At 46.0% G+C, this 25,961-nt stretch overlaps 2 protein-coding genes across 2 annotated transcripts in view; one reads left to right on the top strand and one right to left on the bottom strand.

The window, feature by feature from the left end:
* Window positions 1-205: 205 nt before the first annotated feature.
* On the top strand, window positions 206-13,333 carry LOC307148027 (nuclear factor 7, ovary-like). The gene is made up of 6 exons (XM_079853205.1): window positions 206-872; window positions 8,047-8,142; window positions 8,359-8,589; window positions 8,667-8,689; window positions 8,771-8,889; window positions 12,019-13,333. Exons 1-6 carry the CDS (start codon window positions 471-473, stop codon window positions 12,498-12,500), a joined length of 1,353 nt encoding a protein of 450 aa, XP_079709331.1. The 5' UTR covers window positions 206-470; the 3' UTR covers window positions 12,501-13,333.
* Window positions 13,334-15,535: 2,202 nt separating this feature from the next.
* The window catches only part of LOC307148201 (uncharacterized protein), an 80,083-nt gene continuing 69,657 nt past the window's right edge, over window positions 15,536-25,961 (bottom strand). The window contains exons 3-8 of the mRNA XM_079853556.1: window positions 20,906-22,336; window positions 19,641-20,076; window positions 19,040-19,477; window positions 18,430-18,502; window positions 16,613-16,872; window positions 15,536-15,929 (exon numbers count right to left, since the gene is read on the bottom strand). Coding sequence (XP_079709682.1) covers window positions 15,738-15,929; window positions 16,613-16,872; window positions 18,430-18,502; window positions 19,040-19,477; window positions 19,641-20,076; window positions 20,906-20,916 — 1,410 coding nt within the window. The 5' untranslated portion in view covers window positions 20,917-22,336 and the 3' untranslated portion in view covers window positions 15,536-15,737. The remainder of the gene's footprint in view (window positions 15,930-16,612; window positions 16,873-18,429; window positions 18,503-19,039; window positions 19,478-19,640; window positions 20,077-20,905; window positions 22,337-25,961) is intronic.

Genomic DNA, 25,961 nt, shown 5'->3' with positions numbered 1-25,961 from the left:
AACAAAACTCAGTCAAAACTCAGAGTCATTGGATACTTGAACAAATATTCTATGTAAAAATAAAGAGCAATAAATAAAACACACAAATAAATTGTATTTTTTATTGTCAATATTTGTGTTTTTCATTGTTCTTTAGTGTTTGATTCAAGGTTTTGATTTATAGCATTATACCTGAGAAAGCCCACATGTGATCATAAACTCCACCCTCTTACAACACTTACCAGGAAGAGACTGACTTATTATTTCTCTGTTCTGTCATGCTGACTCTCTTCTCTCTTGACAAAAGCAATAAAGAAGCAGCGATCAGTGGAGAAAGAAGACAAACACTTTCAAGAAGGATTTTTGAGACATTTGTTTCTGAACAGACAGCAGATCTGCAGATCGCTGTGATTCTCAAGGTGATTCATTTTTAAACCCGTCGTTCAGAAAGTGAAAGTAAAGTTTGTGTTGCTGGAGCTCAAACGGTGAAAATGGCTTCACTAAATGTCTTTGCTGAAGAGCTTTCTTGTCCCGTGTGCTGTGAAATCTTCAAGGCTCCTGTTCTTTTATCATGTAGTCACAGTGTCTGTAAAGAGTGTCTTCAACAGTTCTGGAGAACCAAGAAAACTCAGGAGTGTCCTGTCTGCAGGAGAAGATCCTCAAAAGAACATCCTCCTCTTAATCTGGCGTTAAAAAACATGTGCGAGTCGTTCCAGAAGGAGAGAAATGAGACGCGTTCATCAGGATCTGAGGAGATCTGCAGTTTACACAGTGAGAAACTTAAACTCTTCTGTCTGGAGGACAAACAGCCTGTGTGTGTAGTGTGTATTACTTCACAACAACACGACAATCACAAAGTCAGACCCATCAGTGAAGTGGTTTCATCATATAAGGTAAGACAAATATCTCGTTTTAACATGTAAATGAAACTGAAAGTGACATGAAGAGAGTAGTAAAAAGAGTAGCGATCACACTCACTCACACACACAGACACACACACACACACACACACACACACACACACACACACACACACAGGGCCCTATCATACACTTGGTGCAATGCAGCGCCAGGCGCGACTCAAGTGTGTTGTGCTAGTTTCAGCCCGACACAGTTTTCATTGTCACGTCTGGCTTGTCCCGTAGATGGTCCGTTCTCTTACGAGAGGTTCTCTCGTATTGCGTAAGTAGCTTACGCTGCGGGAAAGTCTTCTTTCTCGAGATACTGAAGCCAAAAATTATCCTTAATTTTTAATAATCTTGTCAACGCAGTGCGGCAGCATGCAGACCTAGGGCGAGCTAGTCGCGTGCCCATTGGCTGCCCTGCGGCAACTGCAGCAGCCTATCGCTGAGCCCTTGGCGTGACATCACGACCAATGAACGCGCTTGGCACGCTTCACGCGTCACAGCCCGCCAAAAGGGGTGTGGCTTAGCGTATATAAGCAGGGCTCAGAGGCTGCTTCACTGATTTCTGTCTCTTCAGCGAAGCTCTTCGCATCGCTGGACTCTGAGGAAGCCGCCGTCGAATCAAGCACCAAGCACGCCGAGGATCTCAGACTGAGGAAGCCGGCCGCCTTCGCCGCCTTCAGCTTTCCCTGCCTGCTTCGCTATCCGGCGAATATATCCTTTTTTCTGCTCTGTGTTGTGTGTTTGTGTGTTCGCCCCGCGACACACTCTGCATCCAAAAGAGCGCGAGGCGTTGTTGCAAATGCCTCGCTCATCCTGTGGCTCGTGCAAAGCCACGCTCAGCGACGGAGACCGCCATGTGATCTGCGTTCTCTGCCTGGGCTTCGACCACGCAGCCCACGCCCTTACTTCGGGCGGCTGCGAACAGTGCGAGGATCTGCCGATGTCGACCCTACGGGCTCGACTCGCCACGTTCGAGAATCCTCCTCCTCCTCCGGCTGCCTCTTCCGGGCCGCGTAAGAAGAAACGCCGCTCTCAAAGGCCTCTCGAGCCGGGTATGACAGCTGAGTGCTCGCCGGATCCCCTCCCGCGAGCCTCGCTATCTCCTTCTCCCCCGCCCTTCGCCGACGCGCAGCGGCCGGCCACTGCCCACACTGCCGTCGCCTCAGGGGATGAAGCAGATGACGCCGCTGACAGCTGCTCTCTGCTCGCTTCAGGGCTCTCACCACTCCGCCACCTCGACTCAGGAGTCTAGCCGGTCCCGCGCCAGTGTCGACGCAGAGCTTCTTCGCCTCCTCACCAATGTGGTTGACCGACTGGGACTTGATTGGTCCCCACCAAAGGAGCCTGCACCTAATCGGCTCGACGGGTGTTTTCTGCCTAGCCGCCGCCAAGCGCCAGCCTCTAGGTCAGCACCCTTTCTGCCTGAGCTCCACGCAGAACTGTCTAAGTCGTGGAATGCGCCCTTCTCCGCTAGACTCTGCTCCTCAGTCCCCTCGGCTCTCTCCCAGGTGGACGGGGCCATCGAGAAGGGATATGCCAGCATCCCCTCCGTGGAGGAAGCTGTGGCAACGCACCTTTGCCCGCCGTCCGCTAGATGGCGCTCAAAGTCTGCCTTGCCGTCCAAAGCCTGCAGGACCACCTCAGCTCTCGCCGGCCGCGCTTTCGCCGCCTCCGGCCAAGCTGCCTCTGCCCTGCACTCGATGGCTGTACTTCAGATCCTGCAAGCCGACCTCCTCCGTGAACTGGATGAGAAGGGCCCGGATCACACAGTCTTAACGGATCTGCGCAGCGCCACGGATCTTTCGCTCCGTGCCACCAAGACCGCTGCACAAGCCATCGGCAGATCTATGGCCGCGCTCACCGTCATCGACAGACACCTTTGGCTGACGCTGGCGGATATGAGTGAGTCAGAGCGCTCCGTGTTCCTCAATGCCCCGCTCTCGCTCACTGGCCTCTTCGGCCCTGCGGTTAGCGGGATTGTGGACCGTTTCTCCGAGGTGCAGAAGGCATCGCAGGCTATGAACCTTTTCCTGCCCCGCCGCTCGAGCCCAGCCGCAGGCCGCTCTCAAGCACAGCCTCCTGCGCGCAGCTACACACAGCACTCGTCTCAGCCACCTACTGCTTCGCAGCGACGTCAGGGCGGCCACCCTAGGTCGCGCTCGACCAGCCGTCACAGACCGCCGCCCCCCCGGGGACCGCGGTCCAGGATCACGCTGAAGTCTGAGCCCGCGAAGTCCTCCTAGCACCTGTAAGGAGGTAAAGATGGCTGAGTCCCGCTGCGGCCGGACCACCATCAAAGCGCCCAGCTCTGTCAGTCCCCTCAGATCAGGCTACTGCAGCAGCTTACACCGCAGCCAACGAGCCAGTAACATCACTCGCTCGCCTGCACACAAACGCCGTTTTTACGGCGGCCCAGATAAATCTCAAAAAGAGTATAAAATCGGGTTTTCCGGCTCTGGCCGAAGGTGTCATAAGTGTAGAAAATGTGCCCACTCCTATGTGCTCACTGCTACACACAAACACTATCCCCATGGTAACGCGCTCAGAGCGCACTCTCATAAAGCGGACACACGCCGCTCGAGTACTAAGTGTAGTAAATGTGCCCACAACTCTGTGCTCACACCTACCCATTGCTCGCTCTGCCATCCAGTTACCCCAGGTCACAGACCCTCTAAAGCTCCCAGACACTGGCCGTGTTTTAAGTGTAAACTCACTTTCAGACACGATAACCCCCACGCCGCTCTCGCACCAGGGGTGTTTGACAGCAAAACACGCTCCATCCCTAGGAATCGAGCCACAGTACGCTGTACAGCCGGCCAGCACTGTTTACCAGCCCCCGTGTTCGAGCACCGGCGGCGCACGCGCCGCCCCATTCTCTCTGATGCAGGTTCCCCATCCCGCGCAGCGCGGCGATCTGAACCCAGAGACCATTCGACCCCTAGCTATGCGTGCAAAAGCATGGGAAGCTATTCAGGGCGCGTCAGAATGGGTGCTGAATACTATAAGACACGGCTATTCGCTTCAATTCGCTCGTCGCCCCCCGCGCTTTCTAGCGCAGACGGAGACGAAAGTGAGTTCAGAAGCCGCGCACCTGCTTCAAGCAGAAATAGCGAAGCTGCTGCGCAAAGGGGCTATAGAACAGGTTCATCCTTCTCTGAGCGAGTCGGGCTTTTACAGCCGTTACTTCCTCGTACCCAAGAAGGACGGAGCGCTAAGACCTATTTTAGATCTGAGACATCTGAACAAAGCCCTCATGAAGAGGCCGTTCAAAATGATAACAACCAGACAAATCCTCGCGCAGATTCGCCCAGGAGACTGGTTTATTTCGCTCGATCTAAAGGATGCGTACTTCCAGATCCAGATAACTCCCCGTCACAGGCCATTCTTGAGATTCGCCTTCGACGGTCGGGTATATCAATACACAGTCCTGCCGTTCGGCCTGTCTTTAGCACCCCGTACATTTACGAAGTGCATGGACACGGCTCTCGCTCCCCTGAGAAGACAGGGAATGCGGATTCTGAACTATCTGGACGATTGGCTTGTTCTAGCGCAGTCAGAGACGGAACTTGTGTCTCACAGAACAGCGCTTCTCAGCCACCTGGAAGGTCTGGGTCTCTCGGTCAACTGGACCAAGAGCTCGTTATCGCCCCGTCAGTCAATTTCCTTTCTTGGAATAGAACTGGACTCGGTGGCTATGACGGCCAGATTGTCGGAGAAGCGCGCGCGCCGCATCCGTCACCTCGCAGCATCCTTCCACATAGGCAGCCAGGCTCCGCTGAGGACATTCCAGCGTATCCTGGGGCATATGGCCTCAGCTGCAGCAGTGCTCCAGCTGGGCTTGCTGCGCATGCGCCCGCTTCAACGCTGGCTGAAAGCGCGAGTCAGAGTGAATCAGGGCTGCATTTCAGCCCTGCAACCCTGGCTGGCAGCCGAATGGTATCACACAGGAGTGACTATGGGGGTGATCTCACACCGGAAAGTTGTCTTGACAGACGCTTCCAACCTAGGTTGGGGAGCGCTCTTCGAAGGCAGACCGGTCTGTGGCCGCTGGTCAGACCAGGAGAATCTCCTACACATAAACTGTCTAGAGATGCTCGCGGTCGAGAAAGCGCTCAAACACTTCCTCCCATTACTCCTAGGTCACCATGTTCTAGTCCGTACGGACAATACATCGGTAGTGGCCTATGTGAATCGCCAGGGCGGTGTCAGATCAAAGACACTTTGCGCCCTGGCGGAACGCCTCCTCGTGTGGGCTCAGCACTCTCTGCGCTCGCTGAGAGCCGCGCATGTGCCTGGCCAACTGAACGAGGGCCCCGACAGACTGTCCAGGGACAACGTTCCCCCTGGGGAGTGGTCTCTACACCCCCAAACAGTCCAGTTACTGTGGCGCCGTTTCGGCAAAGCGAAAGTCGACCTTTTTGCGTCAAAGGACAACGCTCACTGCCCAGAGTTCTTTACGAAGAACGAGGACGTGCTGGCCCAGACCTGGCCCAGCGGCCCGCTATATGCTTTTCCCCCGGTCTCTCTGCTGCCTCAGGTCATCAGGAGAATCAGGGAAGTGCGCCACAAAGTGCTCCTCATAGCCCCATACTGGGAGAACCAAGCTTGGTTCCCGGAACTGATACAGCTGGCAGACTCAGTCCCCTGGCCGATACCGGTGAGGAGAGACCTTCTCTCTCAAGCCCGCGGCTCGATCTGGCATCCCCATCCAGAGCGCTGGTCTCTGCATGCATGGAGCCTCAACGGTTTCCCGTTGATCTGCCAAGAGGGGTTATGAACACGATCATACAATCTAGAGCCCCCTCTACGAGGCGGCTTTACTCGTCAAAATGGTCTGTGTTTAGCAAATGGTGCACTGCCAAGGGGCTCGATCCACAGACATGTGGGGTATCGCAAGTATTGTGTTTCCTTCAAGAGCTGCTGGACGCGGGCAGGTCCCCTTCCACGCTCAAAGTCTATGTTGCGGCCATTTCAGCTTTCACTATCTCAGAGCTGGGCCGCGCATTAGGAAGGAACGAGTTCGTCATCCGCTTCCTTAGAGGAGCCAGGAGGATGAACCCCCCGCGACCCCCCTCGTTTCGTCGGTTCGTATGTGGGATCTTTCACTGGTCTTGGAGGCCCTGAAAACGCATCCCTTTGAACCCTTGGAAACTGTGGATATGAAATACCTCACGCTCAAAACCGTTTTTCTGATAGCTCTGTCTTCAGTCAAACGTGTGGGAGACCTTCACGCGTTATCTATTAACGCCGCATGCCTCGAGTTCGGACCTAACGACTCGAAAGTTATTCTCAGACCGAGGCATGGTTATGTTCCCAAATTTTTGGGCACTCCCTTCAGAGCGCAGGTCATTTCCCTCTCAGCCCTGCCATCTTCCGGCAGCGAGGCTGATTGTGATCGCCTCTGCCCGGTTAGGGCGCTGAGAAACTACATCACACGCTCCGCCGCTTTCAGGCGCTCGGAGCAGCTTTTTGTTTCGTTTGGAGGGCGCACCAAGGGTCTCGCCGCCTCGAAACACAGCCTGTCCAGATGGATAGTGGACGCTATTGCAGCTGCTTATGCGTCTAAAGACCTGCAGTGCCCACTGGGCATTCGAGCTCACTCCACCAGAGGCATGACCTCATCGTGGGCGTGGTCCAGCGGGATTCCCATTCATGACATTTGTGCAGCGGCAGGCTGGGCCTCCCCCTCCACATTTGTTAGGTTTTACAACCTGGAAGTTCCCGCCTTGCAGGCAAAAGTTTTATCAGTCTAAGTCTCGCGTAGGCCGGCCCACTATCTGTGTGCGGGCTACGTTGATTGATTTAGCTCTACTGGTTGAGCTGCACTGTGCAGGGGTTGTCAGTTCGGACCGGCTGTGCCGCTCCTTGCTCGTTTGTGCTTGTGTTACTGCGCTGGCCTTCTGTTGGCCGCCCGGCTCCCTGTTATCACGTTCCCCGGGCTCTCCCTGGGACTCATTCAGTGGATGCTGGGCGCGCACGGCGTTGACAAGGGAGTTCCCGCAGCGTAAGCTACTTACGCAATACGAGAGAACCTCTCGTAAGAGAACGTATCGGTTACTAACGTAACCTCTGTTCTCTCTAGAAGAGGGAACGAGTATTGCGTAACCCGCCGTGCTCGCGCCACGAGCTCATTCACTTCATGCGACAGAAACCAGTGAAGCAGCCTCTGAGCCCTGCTTATATACGCTAAGCCACACCCCTTTTGGCGGGCTGTGACGCGTGAAGCGCCAAACGCGTTCATTGGTCGTGACGTCACGCCAAGGGCTCAGCGATAGGCTGCTGCAGTTGCCGCAGGGCAGCCAATGGGCACGCGACTAGCTCGCCCTAGGTCTGCATGCTGCCGCACTGCGTTGACAAGATTATTAAAAATTAAGGATAATTTTTGGCTTCAGTATCTCGAGAAAGAAGACTTTCCCGCAGCGTAAGCTACTTACGCAATACTCGTTCCCTCTTCTAGAGAGAACAGAGGTTACGTTAGTAACCGATACGTTTCCTCGCTAGAGAAGCCTTCAGTCTTTCCACTTGTAAATCTCGTCATGTAAATAGCGACTCCTCCATGGCGCGAACACAACTGGCTATTAAAGGGAATGCGAGATGGGACTCTGATTGGTTTATTGCACGTTATGCCCAAACACACCCATTACTCATTAGTGGAAGTGGAACTCAGGGAACGAGGGTTACGTTAGTGACGACGAATGGGGTTCCCAGTCTAATCACGCCACCTCGGCTGTCTTCCAGTGCCCTACGTAAGTCTGAGATCCCTGTCGTGAGACACGGACGAACGACTCCTCCTCCAGCAGTCGTCAGAAGGTTACACTGCTGTTGTGTCGCTGTGGTCATTTTAACCACTGATATAGTTTTAATCCTCATCCTTTGGAAGTGTTTACAAAGAGAGTTTTCTTTTGTAGCGCAGAAAACTGCACCTTTTTGCTCAATAAATAACATTTTCTTTTACAAACTGTACTTTGTGTTTACTTAGTTTGTCTTTGTTTTATGTTTTAATTTCTGAATCAATTTAATATGAGATGTGCACAAAAATAGAAGAAATCAGGATGAGGGCAAATACCTTTTCACTGCATTATATGATCATATCACTGTATTGTCTTCTCTTCTTCTCTTCACTGTAATCTTGTGTTTTATGGTTTATGTTCAATTCTAGGAGGAGTTCAATACAGCACTGAAGACCTTCCAAGAGAAACTTAAACACAAGGAAGAAATGAAAGGAGAGTTTGAGAAAACAGTTCAACACATCAAGGTGAGGAAACAGAATCAAGAGTCATGTATAGCATCACTGTATACAGTTATGATTTAATATAGTGGATTATAGTTGATTATTTCTGTAAATGACGAGCATCAATCTGCTTCTGGATCCGTTCTATGTCGGGTATCTGAGTTTATCTCTGATATGAATGATGTGAAGTGTTGATGTGTGTCGACTGAGATGATTAAAGTGAATGTGATGTGATTTCAGTCTCAAGCTGAGCACACAGAGCGTCAGATTAAACAGCAGTTTGAGAAGCTTCATCAGTTTCTCAGAGATGAAGAAGAAGCTACAGTCATTGCACTGAGGGAGGAAGAGGAGCAGAAGAAGCAGAGGATGAAGGAGAAGCTGGAGGAGATGAACACACACATCTCAGCTCTTTCACACACAATCAAAGACATGGAGGAGATGATGAAAGCCAATGACGTCTGCTTTCTGAAGGTCTGATTTCAGATCATTGGTTGATCATTGGTTGATTGATTGAGTTGTTGATGATAAATGGTGTGTTTGTTCTGCAGGAGTTTCCAGTCTCAATGGAAAGGTGAGTGATCTGCTCCTGTCTCTGGTCTCTCTGGTTCTGATCCAAAGCCACTGCAGTTCTGACTCCTGAATGTTCTTCCAGAGTCCAGAGCTCACAGCCGGATCCACAGATGGCTTCTGGAGCTTTGATTCATGTGCCACGATACTTGGGCAACCTGCCGTTCAGAGTCTGGAAGAAGATGCAGGACATCGTCCAAAACAGTGAGTCTGACAGCAGGAGATCTGAGCTGGAGAGTTACAGGTTCTTCATGACTATATAGATAGATAGATAGATAGATAGATAGTAGGGGTGTAACGATTCATCAACTACATCGATGTATCAATTTATATTCCTAAGATCCAACTACATCGATCTGTGCTCGGCAAGTTGGCCTTCCGGACGACATATATCGATCTAACAAAGGTAATGAATCGATTGTATCGATACTAGGAAATAACGCATTGGATTTAAGCACGTCAGACTTTATATGGATGTTTTTTCTTAGCACTTTTAATGATAAAGGCGTTAAACGTTACTCGATTCAGTCTGCCTATCTGTGACGTGATCGCCATGCGTAGTATCAGTGTATCACCTAGTATCACTTCACTAAAGCGCAAAAGAAATACGAGCATGCAACGTCGTAAATTAGTAAGTTACGAAATAAAAGTAAAATACGATAAAAAAGTATAAATTACGTTATTGGTACGTCATGTGTGTTGCTATTTATCAGGAGCAGTTTCCATGTTTCTTTACCAGTTCTTCTAAGTATTGTGTATCACCATGGTAACCTAACTGTTGTTTGTTTCCATAACAAAATGCCACTTACTGGTTATTTTGTATATTTTTATATGACTGTGGTGGCTCATACCAAGATTGTATTAACAAAAACTAGTTTGGGACTGCTATTTAATAGCTTAACCTCGCAGTGCCTACTGTTTATCAGTATTTGACATATTCTTACAATTTTTATTGTATGTTAAGTAAAGAGGGACAGAACTTGTGTGTCAACATTTTTTATGTAGACAAATGTATTATAATAGGCCTATATTCCTAAAAAGGTCCCATGACCAAACTATTCAAAACATCATTCAATGTTGTGATAATCGTCATTAATAATCACAATTACAATTTCAAGGGAATAATCGACAATTATGATTGTCATAATTGTGCAGTCCTACTTTATTCAAATAAATGTGAATGCATTTGACACTAATTGTTGTTTACTTGTTTGTTTATATCCATAATTAATTGATACCTGATTCCCTTTTGGCACAAGAATTTTTGGCTAAAAAGTCACTGAATCATTTCGGGTCGTATCGTTCTAAATGAACCAATATCGTCCTTGAATCGTATCGACAACCACGAATCGCGATACGAATCGAATCGTTGTTAAAACGAATCGTTACACCCCTAATAGATAGATTGGTAGACAGACAGACAGACAGACAGACAGACATATAGATAGATAAATAGATAAATAGATAGACAGATAGATTGGTAGACAGACAGACATATAGACATATAGACATAGATAGATAGATAGATAGATAGATTGTGTGAAGCTGTCCTCCTTGTCATTTATGACTTATATAAAAAAAACTGTCTAAAAGCTGCTATGTTACAAGGTGTGCAGCAAACAAGCTAAAAAACAGAAATACAGAAATACAGTTTGTACAGAAATACAGAAATATAGTTTTTATAAGCTGTCGACCCCAAACACGAGCGTTTAAGGAGATAAAAGTGGATAATGGCTGGAGCGAATGGGTCAATTGTGGGATCCTGACACTCAGTATGCACTAAAAATACACTACGTGTGCAGTAAACATGTTGTCACTGGTAATTCAAATATCCAAATGTCAGTTTTATATATTATATTTCTGTAATAAAAGCTATCCTGTTGCCGAATACATTCCCCTCCAGCGGGCGTACGCTAGTTCTCAGAGTAATGAGTATGTTACGCTCTCTCAATTGCTGTATCCACTTTTGTGTCCTTAAACGTTTGTTTTATGGGTCGACAGCTTATAAAAACGTGTTTCTGTTTTTTTTTAGCTTGTTTGCTGTGAAACTGTAAGTCTGATCAGTTATAAGAGATAAAGCCGGAGTCAGAACAGTCTGAAGGTCTGAGCCGAGTTTGGAGGTTGTTAGGAGGAGTTTTAGAAAATTAGGAAATTTTGTCTCAGAATAATATTAATCATTTCTCAATCCAAAATAATTAGTTAGTCAAACACAACAGACCGTGAGAATAAACTGTTTTAAACGATACACAGACGGTCCACCTTATTTCAGCTCCCATGATTCCCTTTCCTTGCGTGAATTACGTTTGATGGGTAATCGCTTTAGTGCCTGATAACAAATCAGATTTCACTTTATTATATAAGTCGTTTGAACTATGTTTAACGACCATGAATATATTTTAACTTATGTTTCATATACTAGTAAATAACCGAAGCTATAGATTGTTAAATTAAACATTTCTCGTTCTTAGTATTTTATGTTAGCTTAGACAGTAGCATTGCTACAGCTCCGAAATTATTAGAGATCACGTTTTTTTCACCATATGCAATATTTTTCAAATAAAAATCGTTGATAACAAATATAAGAATTACATGACATGCTTGTAATTTCAAAAAAAAAAAATATATTATACCTTATTGCTTAATAACAATTAACAATGTCACAAAACATTCCTAAAAATGCAATTTCTTTCACTTTACGTATATAAATAATCAGGATAAAAGTAAAAGATTATTACATTAATTAAAGTTTGATTGATTACATCAAGAATCACGAGAACAGCTTTAGATCAGGCATAATACTGGGGTCCTAAGCTGGACTCAGCACTTCACCACACCGGACCCGGAGGTTTCCATGGTAACGGTCATAAACAGTCTATGCTAGCGGTGCGCTAATCCTCTTGTTAGAGTGCTTGGGAACTAAAACATGTGGGAACACACCCTGTTACACCTACAGTAGCGCCCCGAGAATAAGGAGGATAAGAGCCAATAAAATGAAGATGATCAGATGAAGATCACACACACACTTACAGTTCTTCATCTACAGCAGAAATCTCAACACATCTCATTGATTTATTGTTATTTCAATTTCCCAAAGTATCAGTTTCTCCTGATGGACACAAATGTCTGAATCCCATATTTAATGTGTGTAGTTGATGCCGTTAAACGCTGATGATAAAACGAGTGTGAAACTAATAACAGCACTGACAGTGATCAGAGGAAAATGTGTTTGATCAACAGGACGAGTGTCATAATTCATAATAATCTGTGTTGGGTTCACTGTCGATCATTATATGAAGATCAGAATAAAAGCTTCTGTTGATTGTGTCTCATCAGCTCCTGTGATTCTGGATCCAAACACTGCAGATCCACATCTCGTCCTGTCTGATGATCTGACCAGCGTGAGATGGAGCGGGAACAAACAACCTCTTCCTGATAATCCAGAGAGATTTAACTGTTATCCCTGTGTTCTGGGTTCAGAGGGTTTTAACTCAGGAACACACTGCTGGGATGTGGAGGTTAAAGAGAGTGAATACTGGACTCTTGGAGTAACTACAGCATCAGACCAGAGGAAGGGATTCACTTTCTTCAACACTGATGTCTGGTGTGTGTCGTACGGATGGACTCTAGGTTTTCGTGTTAATCAGAAGCTTGATCATGTGAGAGTGAATCTGGACTATGACAGAGGAAAGGTGTCGTTCTCTGATCCTGTAACTAACACACATCTACACACATTCACAACCACCTTCACTCACACACTCTTTCCATTCTTCTGGTGTCATGACTCTCTGAGGATCTTACCGGTCAATATTCAGTAAACGTCACTCCTGTAGATCTGGATCTTCCTGCTTTCATCATGTCTCCAGTATTTACTCCATATCTCATGAGTAAGAGTGCTGTTGATCTGAGTATCAGTACGCTGGCTGTGATTGGGCCGTGATGATCACATGACTGATATCCAGCACTACAGCAACACACACTCTCATGTTGCTTTAACAGATCAATAAACAACAGTGAAGTTTGTCACTTTGCTCATTTTCACATAATTATACATTGTGGAAATGTCTTTTTCTGTCTTTAACACCGTCATATGAGCTTTTTCTCTTGTTCCTTTATCTTTCTGTCTTCAGTCACGTCATAGGATGGATGTCACAGGGCAATTTTAAATGAATGTGAAGATAATTTGCAGATCAAAACCTTATTTATCTTAAAGCTCTTTTCATTTGTAGAAAAATTCAATTTTAGACTTTATTGTAATTTTAGTACAACGAACTTCTGTCTAGTGAATCTCAGTAAAAGATTCAAACAAAACTTTTAACAACAAACAGCAAAAATTACATTAAAATAAAGTGCAGTTATGTCACTAGCTGGAAGATTTAAAACTGCTTTTATCCCAAAAGATGGGCAAAAATCTTACACTAAACCATGTCAAATTATCCATGTTATCCCCATGACTGAAAGTTAGAAATGTGGGTCAAAAAGACCCGAACAGCGCACAAGGGTTAAGACTAATGGATTTGTTCTTTGTTGTGTTTTCATATTCAAGAGATTATAAGATAGATGGAGCTTTTTTGAGTTCGCATCAAATGTTCTTCAACTTTTTTTTTACATAATAAATGTGTTTATAAATAAAGATTGATCTGTTGAAAGCAGTTATTTTGAGATAGATGCTTCGAAATTTCAGTAAACGAGGCTTAGTTACGTCATAACTGTTTCAAAATGTTTGGAAATGTCAATGGTTCACCACTGGGGGGCGATGATCTCTGTGAACCCATGAATCATCCAGATTTTCCTTCAAGTCGGTCCTATATTCATAATAAAAAAATCCGCTTGAATGTCCGCTGCAATTCAATGGGGTTTCCCGAGCCCTATTTGTCAGTTGCGTCTTCCTTCTCCGTGTTAGAAAGTTTGAGTCCTTGCAATATCTAAAAGTCTTCTCTACTGACTGACTCACTCATAAAGACAGTCTTTGCCTCCATCTAATGGTCGAAATAATGTAACTTCTGTTGCTCTTTACGGTCAGGGACTATTTTTCCAGCGGAAGGAAGGCTTTTAGTGATTTTACTTTATGGAAGTTGCATAAATACATAATTTTCGGCTTTTATATTTGTATTGTGTGGTGACCGTTTTATAAAAGCAATAAGGTACTCGAGGCTAGTGCTGTATCGTGAATAAGTTGTGCCTAACAACGCCCTTCAGCCGGGACTTATTCACGATACAGCACAGCCTCTCGAACCCTATTGCTTACATAATATAGCATAAATTGTAAAATAATACAATCAGTCTCTTGTAAATGCAGAGAACAGTCACTGACAGGCTTTCTTCAGCTCTCCTTGAGGTTTGTGTTGTCCTGCTTCCACTGGCTAAAATATATAAATGAGCCTCGATTAGATGCCAAGCAATCAGAACAGCTCTGTACTTCTGTCCTGTCAGTCCTCTGATCACTGCATTGACCTGAAGACTCACTGGCCATTCACATTAGCTCATAATATAAACTACAAAGAAATAGAGAAATATAAATATAAATTCATGTTCCTCGCAAACCACAACCATCTAAACAATTCCCCACGGACAAATCAAGCCCTACATTTGCTCTTTTTCGAGAGGCGTTTCAGTCTGCAGGCAAAAGTGGCATAAATCTGATTTAAACAGCCTAATAACAGTGTAAATGTGATTCTGATTTGGTCCACTTTCGCATTAATTTTTAAAAAACCTACAGGATTTATTTGAAAGATTGTAATTAATAGAGTACTGCAACTTCTCAACTTTAACAAGTTTCTCTTTGTTTTGTGCTGTTTTAAAGGGGTGGTATAATGCCCTTTTCACAAGATGTAAAATAAGTCTCTGATGTCCCCAGAGTGTGTGAAGTTTTATCTCAAAATACCCCACAGATATTTATATAGCATGTTAAAATTGTCAAAAACGCGTCATTTTTCTGTGTCCCTTTTAAATGCAAATGAGCTGCTTCTCCCAGCACAGAGGGCGGAGCTTCAAGAGCTTGTGTGTGTGTGTCTGTGTGTGTGATTACCTCACACACACGCACTGAACATTTCAAAAACGTTGAACGTTGAAACTTCCTCCAGTCAGAAAGATGGAGACTCAAGAAGAAATGACAACATGTAGAACAGGGTTTCTCAAACTCAGTCCTGGAGGGCCGCTGTCCTGCACAGTTTAGCTCCAACCCTGATCAAACACACCTAGCTGTGAGTTTCTAGTGATCCTGAAGACATTGATTAGCTTGCTCAGGTGTGTTTGATCAGGGTTGGAGCTAAACTGTGCAGGACAGTGGCCCTCCAGGACCGAGTTTGAGAAACCCTGATGTAGAAGCAACAGGACATTTCTGAATGGATGAATTTATGTTGCTGATGTGGAGTTAACTATCTTCAAGTCATTGATTAGCATATTCTGTCATGATAATATATAAATGCGTTCCCGGGGGCGGGGTTTATGTAAATCTTAGGGTTTGTGATGTCACTAACCCGTGAAGAATCTCGTGTAGTCTCTACCAGCCGTTTGTTGTAGTCCTTATAAAGATATTTCTGTAAAAGCAAATATCTCCCTTTGCTTTGAACTCTGAGCGTTGTAACTTTGCAGATGTTGTTTATTCTCAAACAGCAACATTACACACTAACTAAAGGTTAAAAGTGAAATCATAATCAACCACCCCTTTAACTTGTTCGGCTTCATGCAGTCAGAAGCTCATATTTTGAGGCACAGGTGTGTCTCTCCATCACCCACCGTTATACTGGTGCATCCGAGGGCAGATACTGTATTCATCATATTTCCTCACTTTTCCTTGTCTACACTGGACACGAAGCCCTCGCCGTCAGTGGAAAGAAAGTAGAGAGGGAAAACAACACAATTTCCTCACTTTATTTCTCAGAATATGTTCACAGTGTTCATCCACATACTGTTCATCCAGACACGATTATAGACGAGTGCATTATTAGCGCGATTTTAATTTGATAATGTGTGTGTCATTAGTGTGTGATTGACCCTTTGTCTGCATTTGTTGAAAGCATGTTTCTGTTTAGTGGCGGCCCGTGTTTGTGCTCTCAGTTCTGTGTGGGGTCGATCACTCTCCCCATGAACAACAGGCTAGAAGTGGCTTCATGGTACAGAAAGAAGAAGAAGGGCCTGTTGATGATGAAAGTGGCTGGCAGAGAATAAGCCGTGATTCCCACTGATGTGGCGGCGGCTGCGCTGGTGCCTTTCTCATCCACCTCGATCACGGCTTTATGCAGCACCTGCACAACACACACGCAATCGAGCATTAATGGCTGCGTTTACATCCAATGTTGTGAATTTATCTTATGTGTAAAATTAAATGCCATAAAATTTGGGAATAGAGCAGCGTTTCCATCTCATGTGTTCAAGAGAACAAAATCGTCACTTCCTAGGAAACTGAAGCAGAATATCAGTAATAAACTGTAAGTTTCTGCAATCTGCAATCGGGCTGTTTTCCCTCCATCATAAACGAGTGTGTCTCAGAGCGTCAGATGAAACACAGTAAACGCTGTCATGTTCTCTGGCGTTCGGATGCTGGTGTTCGGGAACACACTCGTGTGTGTGAGACGCTTCTGGAGGGAATTAAACCAAATCACTCTGATCACACACTTCGACTCCGACGTTTCAGAAACACCAAACCAGCATATGAGACGCTGCGACGCCATTGGTCCACTGGTTACTCCAGTTATCCAATCACAGCTTCTGATGAGGCGTCGAGGGATTTATTCAGTTAACGTGTTTCCATCGTAGTTTATGTGTGTCTTATATAATTAAAAAAAAAAAGTCCAACTCCAATGAGTGCAAATGTTTTTATGCAGAATTTATGCGCATCTTGCTGTTATCATCCAGCATTGTTTTATGCAATATCCCAAGATTCACATAAAAACACAGCTAATGGGAGTGTGTGTGAGGCTACAGTAACCTGTGAGATTTTCAGATGCCCCTCTTTGCGTAAACCCGTCAGGTTGGCTGAATCGAGGAAAACACTGTCGATGCCCAGATTGTCACGACCGCCAAGGTAATAAGCACAGGATCCAAAGTGCAGCAAAGTGAGGTGTTTAATATCAAAAGGGTAATCCAAAAAGCGAAATCCAAAACAGGCAAAGGTCAGAATCCAGGTAGGCAAATAACAAAAACAAGAAACAGACAAGGCAAGACAAGGCAGGACAAGGCAGGGCAAAACTCGGGCAACAGACGCGGTGTAACGTTAAACATTGATTCACAAAGAACACAAGACAAACAGGGCTTATATACATGAATGACAAGGGGATAACAAGAGACAGCTGGTGATACAAAATACAGACACCTGGGTGCAAATCACAGACAGAATTGTGGGAGATGAAGTTCCTAGTGCAAGACACCGTGGGGGTAAGGAGGACATCTAGTGGGTACCCGGGGAAACACAACCAGACACTGTGACATGACCCCCTCTCTACGGAGTGGCTCCCAGACACTCCAAGACGGAACACAGAACAAACCAAGAGATCAGGAGGGAGGTAACACGGTGGAGGATCCAGGGGAGGGACGGGGGACCAGGTCCATGCAGGGGAACAAACACGGGGGAACTAGGATAAGACAGGGGCCAGGGAAACATGGACAATAGGATGGGGAAACAGGGGAAAACCAAAAGTCTCTCAGGTGGCCGGGGCCAAGCGAACAATCCATCGGGTGGTCGGGGCAAAGCGAACAGTCCATCGGGTGGTCGGGGCAAAGCGAACAGTCCATTGGGCGGCCACGGCGGTGAAGACCCCTCGGACGGCCACGGCGGTGAAGACCCCTCGGGCGGCCAGGGCGGTGAAGACCCCTCGGGCGGCCAGGGCGGTGAAGACCCCTCGGGCGGCCAGGGCGGTGAAGACCCCTCGGGCGGCCACGGCGGTGAAGACCCCTCGGGCGGCCACGGCGGTGAAGACCCCTCGGGTGGCCAGGGCGGAGAAGACCCCTCGGGCGGCCAGGGCGGAGAAGACCCCTCGGGCGGCCAGGGCGGAGAAGACCCCTCGGGCGGCCAGGGCGGACACTTTCCCTCGGGCGGCCAGGGCGGAGACTTTCCCTCGGGCGGCCAGAGCGGAGACTCTCCCTCGGGCGGCCAGGGCGGAGACGACCCCTCGGACGGTGGAACTGGCACCACCGGCTCAAGCACTGGAACTGGCACCACCGGAACTGGCACTAGAACTGGCACCAACAGCTCAGGCACTGGAACTGGCACCAACGGCTCAGGCACTGGAACTGGAACAGACTCCACCGGCTCAGGAACTGGAACAGACACCACCGGCTCGGGCACTGGAACTGGCACCACCGGCTCAGGCACTGGAACTGGCACCACCGGAACTGGCACCACTGGAAATGGCACTGGAACTGGCACCACCGGAAATGGCACTGGAACTGGCACCACCGACTCAGGCACTGGAACTGGCACCACCGACTCAGGCACTGGAACTGGCACCACCGACTCAGGCACTGGAACTGGCACCACCGACTCAGGCACCATCGGCTCGGGCACTGGAACTGGCACCACCGGCTCGGGCACTGGAACTGGCACCACCGACTCAGGCACTGGAACTGGCACCACCGACTCAGGCACCATCGGCTCGGGCACTGGAACTGGCACCACCGGCTCGGGCACTGGAACTGGCACCACCGGCTCGGGCACTGGAACTGGCACCACCGGCTCAGGCACTGGAACTGGCACCACTGGCCCTGGAACAGACACCACCGGTCCAAGCGTGCGCGCAGCCCACACACACCACATGGCTGTGGCCATAATGGCCAGTGTCGCGGTCACTGAGGGCTCAGGAATAGATGTCACCGGCTCAGGCTCAGGAACAGGAACAGACACAGACACAGACACAGAAACAGACACAGGAACAGACACAGGAACAGACACAGGAACAGACACAGGAACAGACACAGGAACAGACACAGGAACAGACACTGGCTCCAGCTCAGGAACAGAGACTGGCTCCGACTCAGGAACAGACACTGGCTCCGGCCCAGAGACTGGAACAGGCACCACCGGCTCAGAAACATACACTGCCGGCTCAGGGACTGGAACAGACACCACCGACTCTGGAACAGACACCACCGGCTCAGACACAGGCTGTACGGCCATCTTGTCCATGGACACCGGCTCGGTAAACGTGACGGGAACACTTTCGGCGGCGGCCATCTTGTCCGAAGACACCGGCTCAGCAGACGTGACGTGAACAGTCTCTGGCTGGGCAGACGTGACGTGAACAGTCTCTGGCTGGGCAGACGTGACGTGAACAGTCTCTGGCTGGGCAGACGTGACGTGAACCGTCTCTGGCTGGGCAGATGTGACGTGAACAGTCTCTGGCGTGACAGCAGGCTGTACGGGCATCATCTCGGACCCGTGGTCGAGGCCGAGAGGTTTCCTCCTCCTCCGCCGTCTCTGATGGTGAGTGGACGGCTCTGGACTAGGTGGAGCCCGCTGCGGGGGAACCTCTGGATCGATGTGCGGCCAGAACGGGTAATGGAACGGGATCTCCTCCCGCCCACCTCCACCTCCTCTGCGACCTCCGCGGGTACCGCGAAACTTTACCAGGCGGGTCCCCACGAAAGAATGTTCACGGGGGGGAACCTTAACCGACTTGGTTTGCCCGGTGTTCTTGCGCTGTGGCTCAGGGGAGTTGACCGCCATTCTCTCCTCCATAATCGGAGCCCACAGTGCAAAGCATTCAAAAATGCTCATTCTGGGTTCTGGTGCTGATGGTCCTCCTTGTTCCCCTCTGGCAGCGGGGAAATTGCGGCGGGCGCTCATACTGCTTGGATCCTAGAGGGTGAATCAATCTGTCACGACCGCCAAGGTAATAAGCACAGGATCCAAAGTGCAGCAAAGTGAGGTGTTTAATATCAAAAGGGTAATCCAAAAAGCGAAATCCAAAACAGGCAAAGGTCAGAATCCAGGTAGGCAAATAACAAAGACAAGGCAGGACAAGGCAGGACAAGGCAGGACAAGGCAGGACAAGGCAGGACAAGGCAGGACAAGGCAGGACAAGGCAGGACAAGGCAGGACAAGGCAGGACAAGGCAGGACAAGGCAGGACAAGGCAGGACAAAACTCGGGCAACAGACGCGGTGTAACATTAAACATTGATTCACAAAGAACACAAGACAAACAGGGCTTATATACATGAATGACAAGGGGATAACAAGAGACAGCTGGTGATACAAAATACAGACACCTGGGTGCAAATCACAGACAGAATTGTGGGAGATGAAGTTCCTAGTGCAAGACACCGTGGGGGTAAGGAGGACATCTAGTGGGTACCCGGGGAAACACAACCAGACACTGTGACACAGATGTGGCAGAATTTCATGCATGTTGTAAGACTGCTCCATCTTGAACTTGGGCAGATGAACCTCCATTCTCCTGAACGAGAGAGAGAGAGAGTCGGAGAGAAAGACAGTACAACATGTATAAAAGTCAATCATGATGGCTAAAATAGAGGATGAATAAAGAGTTCCACCAAATATGGGAATTAATTTACTCTCCCGTCTGTCTTTTCCACACAACAGCTGTTGATAGTGATCATGTTTGTCAGTTGCTGAAAAGTATGAGTGTATTACTCCTGCACTATTGCCTTACAATGCTTTGAGTCTTTGAGAAGATCTTTTCATGAACTTCATTCACTGTTATGATGAAAAGGGTCTTTGTTTTGTGTTTATCAGGGTTTTGAAAGAACACAAAGAAAAGTTAATGGTTATTTTTTTTCTATCTTTGAGAAGCTGTTATAGTTTTTATTAATATTGTGAATTACTTGTATTGTTATATGTTCCGTTTACATTTTAAATGTATAGTTTTAGTACGCAAACACAGTAGTGGCCAAAACTGATGCCCAACCTTGGAAAATTGACATCTTCACACTATATTCAAAAATGATTAAAAATGTGTTAAAAGATTTTGTAATCATATCATGTAGTTGTGCTAGGAGTCGAGTGTTTATTAGTGATATAACGCAAAGAAACATGCCAAATTGTGCGACAATTTTTGGCCATACAAAAAAAATATATGAATTCATAATTAAAAAATAAGTAAAAACAAGAGCGATTTTTAGAATGCCTTGTCATGCGTGAGATGCTCAAAACACGCGAGCACAGCGATCAAACACGTCTGTCTAGCGCATTTACATAGAAAAACAAAATAACACAGTGGAATGCAAAAACACATTCTGTGAACATCCCCCAATTCTGCCGCTCACGTTCGCCTCATGTTTTTGATCCAGCCTAAGAATCGCTCAGCATTGATCTCGTCATCTATGACGGTGTAGTTGGCAGTAGCGTCGGGTACATTATTTGTGTCTTACATTTCATAATAAACTCATAATGAACTCATAATGAACTTTCCATCAGTTCTTTTACGTGAATTGGAATGTGTGCAAAGGATTGTGGGAGATTGAAGAACACGAAGGATACACTTGATGCATCCTTCAAAATTAGCTGAATTAAAGACACAAAATAATGTCTGTCTTCAAAAGATCCTTCAAACTGAGACGGCCTTCAGAGGCGCTTGATGACGTGGCAGTCGAGATATGCAGCTTACTAGTTTGAGGAACACATGCAAAATTATGTACAATATCCCATAAATCAATCTGTGCCCCGTGATTTAAACACCTCTGATCTCTGAGTTTCTCTTTGTTCATAATGTTTTAGACTGTTATGATTGCACTCAGTGTTACTTACCGATCATTTCTGGCTCCAATTAAGTTGTACAGGTCAAACTCCTGCAGTGTCTCCTCTGAGGACAACAACACAAACACTAAAGCTGACCACTGAGACGAGGAGAGCTTCACAGCACGTAATCCTCTGCTCATATGAGGTTTAACTTTGAGATGATCCTGTGGGCCAGACTCTGACCACTGATTCTCTTCCTGAAGTATTCCTCCTTCTGTGTGTCACTGAAGCCTCGTACCTCTGTCACTCGATGGACACACTCAGAGGGGACGAGATCCGCTGCTGCTGGTCTGGAGGTGATCCAGATGAGAGACGAGGGAAGCAGATTCCCCACAATGAGGTTCGTCAGCAGCTCGTCCACTGAGGCTGATTCAGTCACATCACACAACCTCACATCGCTCTGAAAATCCAGAGACAGACGACACTCATCCAGACCATCAAAGATTAACAACACTTTATACTCATCACTGGATATGTCCATTTCTTTTGTTTCAGGGAAAAAGACATGAAGAAGATCTGAAAGACTGAGTGTTTTGTCCTTCATCAAGTTGAGCTCTCTGAAAGCAAGTGGAAATATGAGCTGGACGTCCTGATTCTCTTTCCCTTCAGCCCAGTCCAGGATGAGCTTCTGCACAGAGACTGTTTTCCCAATGCCAGCGACTCCCTTTGTCAGCACAGTTCTGATGGGTTTGTCTTGTCCAGGTAAAGGTCTAAAGATGTCACTGCATTCGATCGGTGTGTCCTCTGTTTCTGCTCTCCTGGACTGTGTCTCGATCTGTCTCACCTCATGCTCATTATTGATCTCTCCACTTCCACTCTCTGTGATGTAGAGCTCTGTGTAGATCTCATTCAGGAGTGTTGGGTTTCCCTGCTTTGATATTCCCTCACACAAACACTCAAACTTCTGTCTCAGATTTGATCTCAATGTGTTGAGGACTTCAGCAGGATTAGATCCAAGGCTGTAAGATTAAAATACCACATTATTACACAAGTTAGAGAAGCAAATAGACATACATTAAAACATCAAGTCAGAATAGTTATAAATAACCATATGTGGCTTAAGGGATACACATTTCAGGGCTTAGGCCCAGGCAGTTTGCAGACTACGCCACGATGGGACTTGCACCCAAAGAATTAAGTATTTTGTTCAACCAGGCACTCAAGTTCGTTGATGGATAGCCAGAGACAGTGGTCCAGTACAAAAATAGAATTTATTTTCACTTCAACAATGATTGAGATTTCACAACAAACAACATGCACTGTACACCAAATCAAATAACAAAACACACTCAATATTCACTCCTCACTATACTATTCGCAACGCACACATACGAGAGAGGACAATAGGGCGGAATCTTACCAGTGGGAGGCTAGTGGCTTGAGCAATGAGCATCCATGAAAAACACCCCAATCACACGTGTCAAATTTCATACACACAGCAAGAGAAATGACCACACTTGGTGAACACGCAGCCACAGCACACCAAGGGACCCGCCACCGCAAGGGGCACTGCTCCCCCTGCAGTTCTCAGCACCTGGACAATGAACTGGGGTCAGCAATATGAACAGAGACTCAATCACACAATAGATCAAAAATAAACAAACATGGACAAATCACATAAAAAAACCCAAACAAAAGAAATCAAAATTAGGCCAATCCTCTTGGATATCAGCAGCAAGAAAAGGCCTCCATACAAGAGTTAAAAGAAATAAACACAAACCAATTTGAAATGGTGCCAGTTCATCAAACACACTCTGCACTCAAACACTGATTCACAACAAAGACAGAAAGAAGGATCAAACAGTGTTAAACAGGCAGTGATGTAACATGCTAGCCAGCCGCCTGTTAACTTGAGCTAATACTTGAGTTCAATACTCCTTGGTCCAGTGTGAAAAAGCAGTCGGGTACGACGTAAATCCGTGAACATGTAACGTGAAGAATATAAGCAAAGCAGCAGATGTTCAGCATCGATGTAGCCAACTGGCGGCCGCACCCCCGGTTAAACAGCACTCCCTAAAATGCACAGGATGTCCATTTACAAATATGTCCCACATTAACCATTCAACTATTACTCAGTATAGCAACATACCTATGATTAACAGCGTTGCGTCACAGGCCCTGAGCTCTGATTGCTGATCGCAGGGCGCACACTCGGCTGGTGAAAGGGCTGCTGCCGCACCGGGTATTCTATAGCACGAAACATTCCCTATAAGCCCACGTTATAAAGTTAACGAGTGAAAAGATAAACGAAGCTAACCATACCTACGGTAGACAGATAACCAGGCAGACATCAGGGGTCCGTTCTTCGTACGTCGCTAACTCAGTTAGCTGGATTTGATTGTTGGCGATTTGGCATGATCTTGGATTGTTTGGTTCTTCGACGCTCATCCTGGACTTGCTGTCATAGCAACATGTGCGCAAACTTAAACCTGCTCGGGAGCAGGCTTATTTCATGTTAACAGGATTAGATCCCGGCTTCATAAGCGGAGCTGATACGGGAAGTCCAGCGCAGCGCGATAGTGCACTTTCTGAAATATATTATTTTTTCTCGTGATTCGTGAGATTGTCGTTTTTTGTCGCTTTTATGTTTAAAAAACAGTTTTAGTTTTTTTTGTGGCATTTCCAAGCCACTTAAATGGACAGTTCACCCAAAAATGAAAATTCTGTCATCATTTACTCTCCTCAAGTTGTTCCAAACCTGTATGATTTCCTTTCTTCTGCTGAACACAAAAGAAGATATTTTGAAGAAAGTCGGTAACCAAACGACTGATGGACCCCATTGACTTCCATAGTAGGAAAAAAAATACTATGGATGTCAATGGGGACCAGTAACTGTTTAATTAACAACCTTCTTTAAAATATCTTCTTTTGTGTTCAGCAGAAGAAAGGAAATCATACAGGTTTGGAACAACTTGAGGGAGAGTAAATGATGACAGAATTTTCATTTTTGGGTGAAATTTTTCATTTTTAAGACCCAATGTTGTAAAGCAGTTTTTTTTTTTTTTTTTTTTTTTAGGCTATCATAATTTATTATGAAGATCATCATGACCATGCCGATTACAGATATGTCACTCAGGCTTCACTAACGTGATTGGTACCATAGACTATAGGCTACCATAGACTGCCATCAAGGCCTCAATGAAGGGGATTATGTGAACAGAAAGGGGGTTCACAATGTAAATGTGCAGCCCACTATTGTGATTCTTAATATTCCAGATTAGTAATATTATATCAAATAAAAAAAGGCAGTTGACTAAAATCTTCCATATCACAAATGTGAAAGCAAAATGGCCAGGATCTGTGCATGACTTAAGCATTTTCAGAGATTCACATTTATGCACATTATTTGAAAGTGGTAAGGAAAGTTCCACAATTAAATATCAAGCTCACTGTATTACATACACTTATGCTGATCCTAACAGAACTGCATTTTTCATAGGTGATTATGACATATTCCTGCCTGCAGACAGGTGTTTTATGACCCCATTCCCTGACCCAAACCAGTTACAATGCAGCTCTAGCCAGGACAAGGGCACATAATGAAATGAACTTTGGCTAACTAAGGGGAGGATTTCAGTGTCTGAAACGTCTGAGGGTTGCACACCTGACAGGGCCTGTGACATTGCTGCATGTGCCATATTACACAACATTGGCAAAAAAAAAAAAAAAAAACACTTTTCATTAAATGTTTAATAAAAGACAAATATGCTTAGCTCCTTGAGTTTTATTTCAATTGTTCTTTGTAAAGAAAAGCCAGTGGTCAAGTGCCTGCAACAAGAGATATTAGACACATGCCTCATGCAACAAATAAAAAGGAAAACTTGGCTATACACTGCCCGCCTGTAGGCCTATGTCTCCTCTGTCTGTGCAGACTCTTCTGTAGGCCTTTCTGTAGATGTGGAATCCTGCAACTTATATTGCAGCCATAAAGCATACAAGTATAAATTAAGTAGAGTTATTTATGCACTTGCAGGTAGGCTAGTTCCTCCATATGACAGTTATCTGAGAGGCTTTATTCACTGTCCAGTGCAATGGAAACAAATGGACATTATAAGTCTTATACTTTCTTTCCTTTGGAGAGTTAGAAAATGTCCACTTACTGCACATATTTCAGCCACCACTTTCTTGGGAACAGATACAAGTGTTATTATGTAAAAGTGCACAAAAGAGGAAAACACAATGTCATTATGAACTACACTCGGGAAAAATGTGATCAATAACTCATGGCAAAATATTTTTACATTAACATAAGTTTATCAGTTTTCACTTTCACAAGTCAAAGCAATTCATTATTACTCAAGATTTAACAGTTGAAATGACTATATGGCCTTAATTTAATGCAGCAGAAAATATTTTACAGTGTAGGCTACTAAGATCTTTTCTTTTCTTTTTTTCTCAGCCTTTTCCTTGGTTGCTTTTATAAACAGACAACCATTTATTTAACAGTAGGCCTTTTATAAAAGAGACTATAATTTAACTAAAAATTACCATTATGTAGAATATTTTTGTACTTCACTTTTATTTGTTCCCATGTTCTAGCATGGTGACTGACATTACAATGCACAAAGTAATAATGCAATTATT

Source organism: Squalius cephalus, assembly GCF_949319135.1.
Source record: "Squalius cephalus genome assembly, chromosome: 20".
Taxonomy (NCBI): domain Eukaryota; kingdom Metazoa; phylum Chordata; class Actinopteri; order Cypriniformes; family Leuciscidae; genus Squalius; species Squalius cephalus.
The sequence above is the reverse complement of the archived record's forward strand: the minus strand, read 5'-3'. Positions and strand labels throughout refer to the sequence as shown.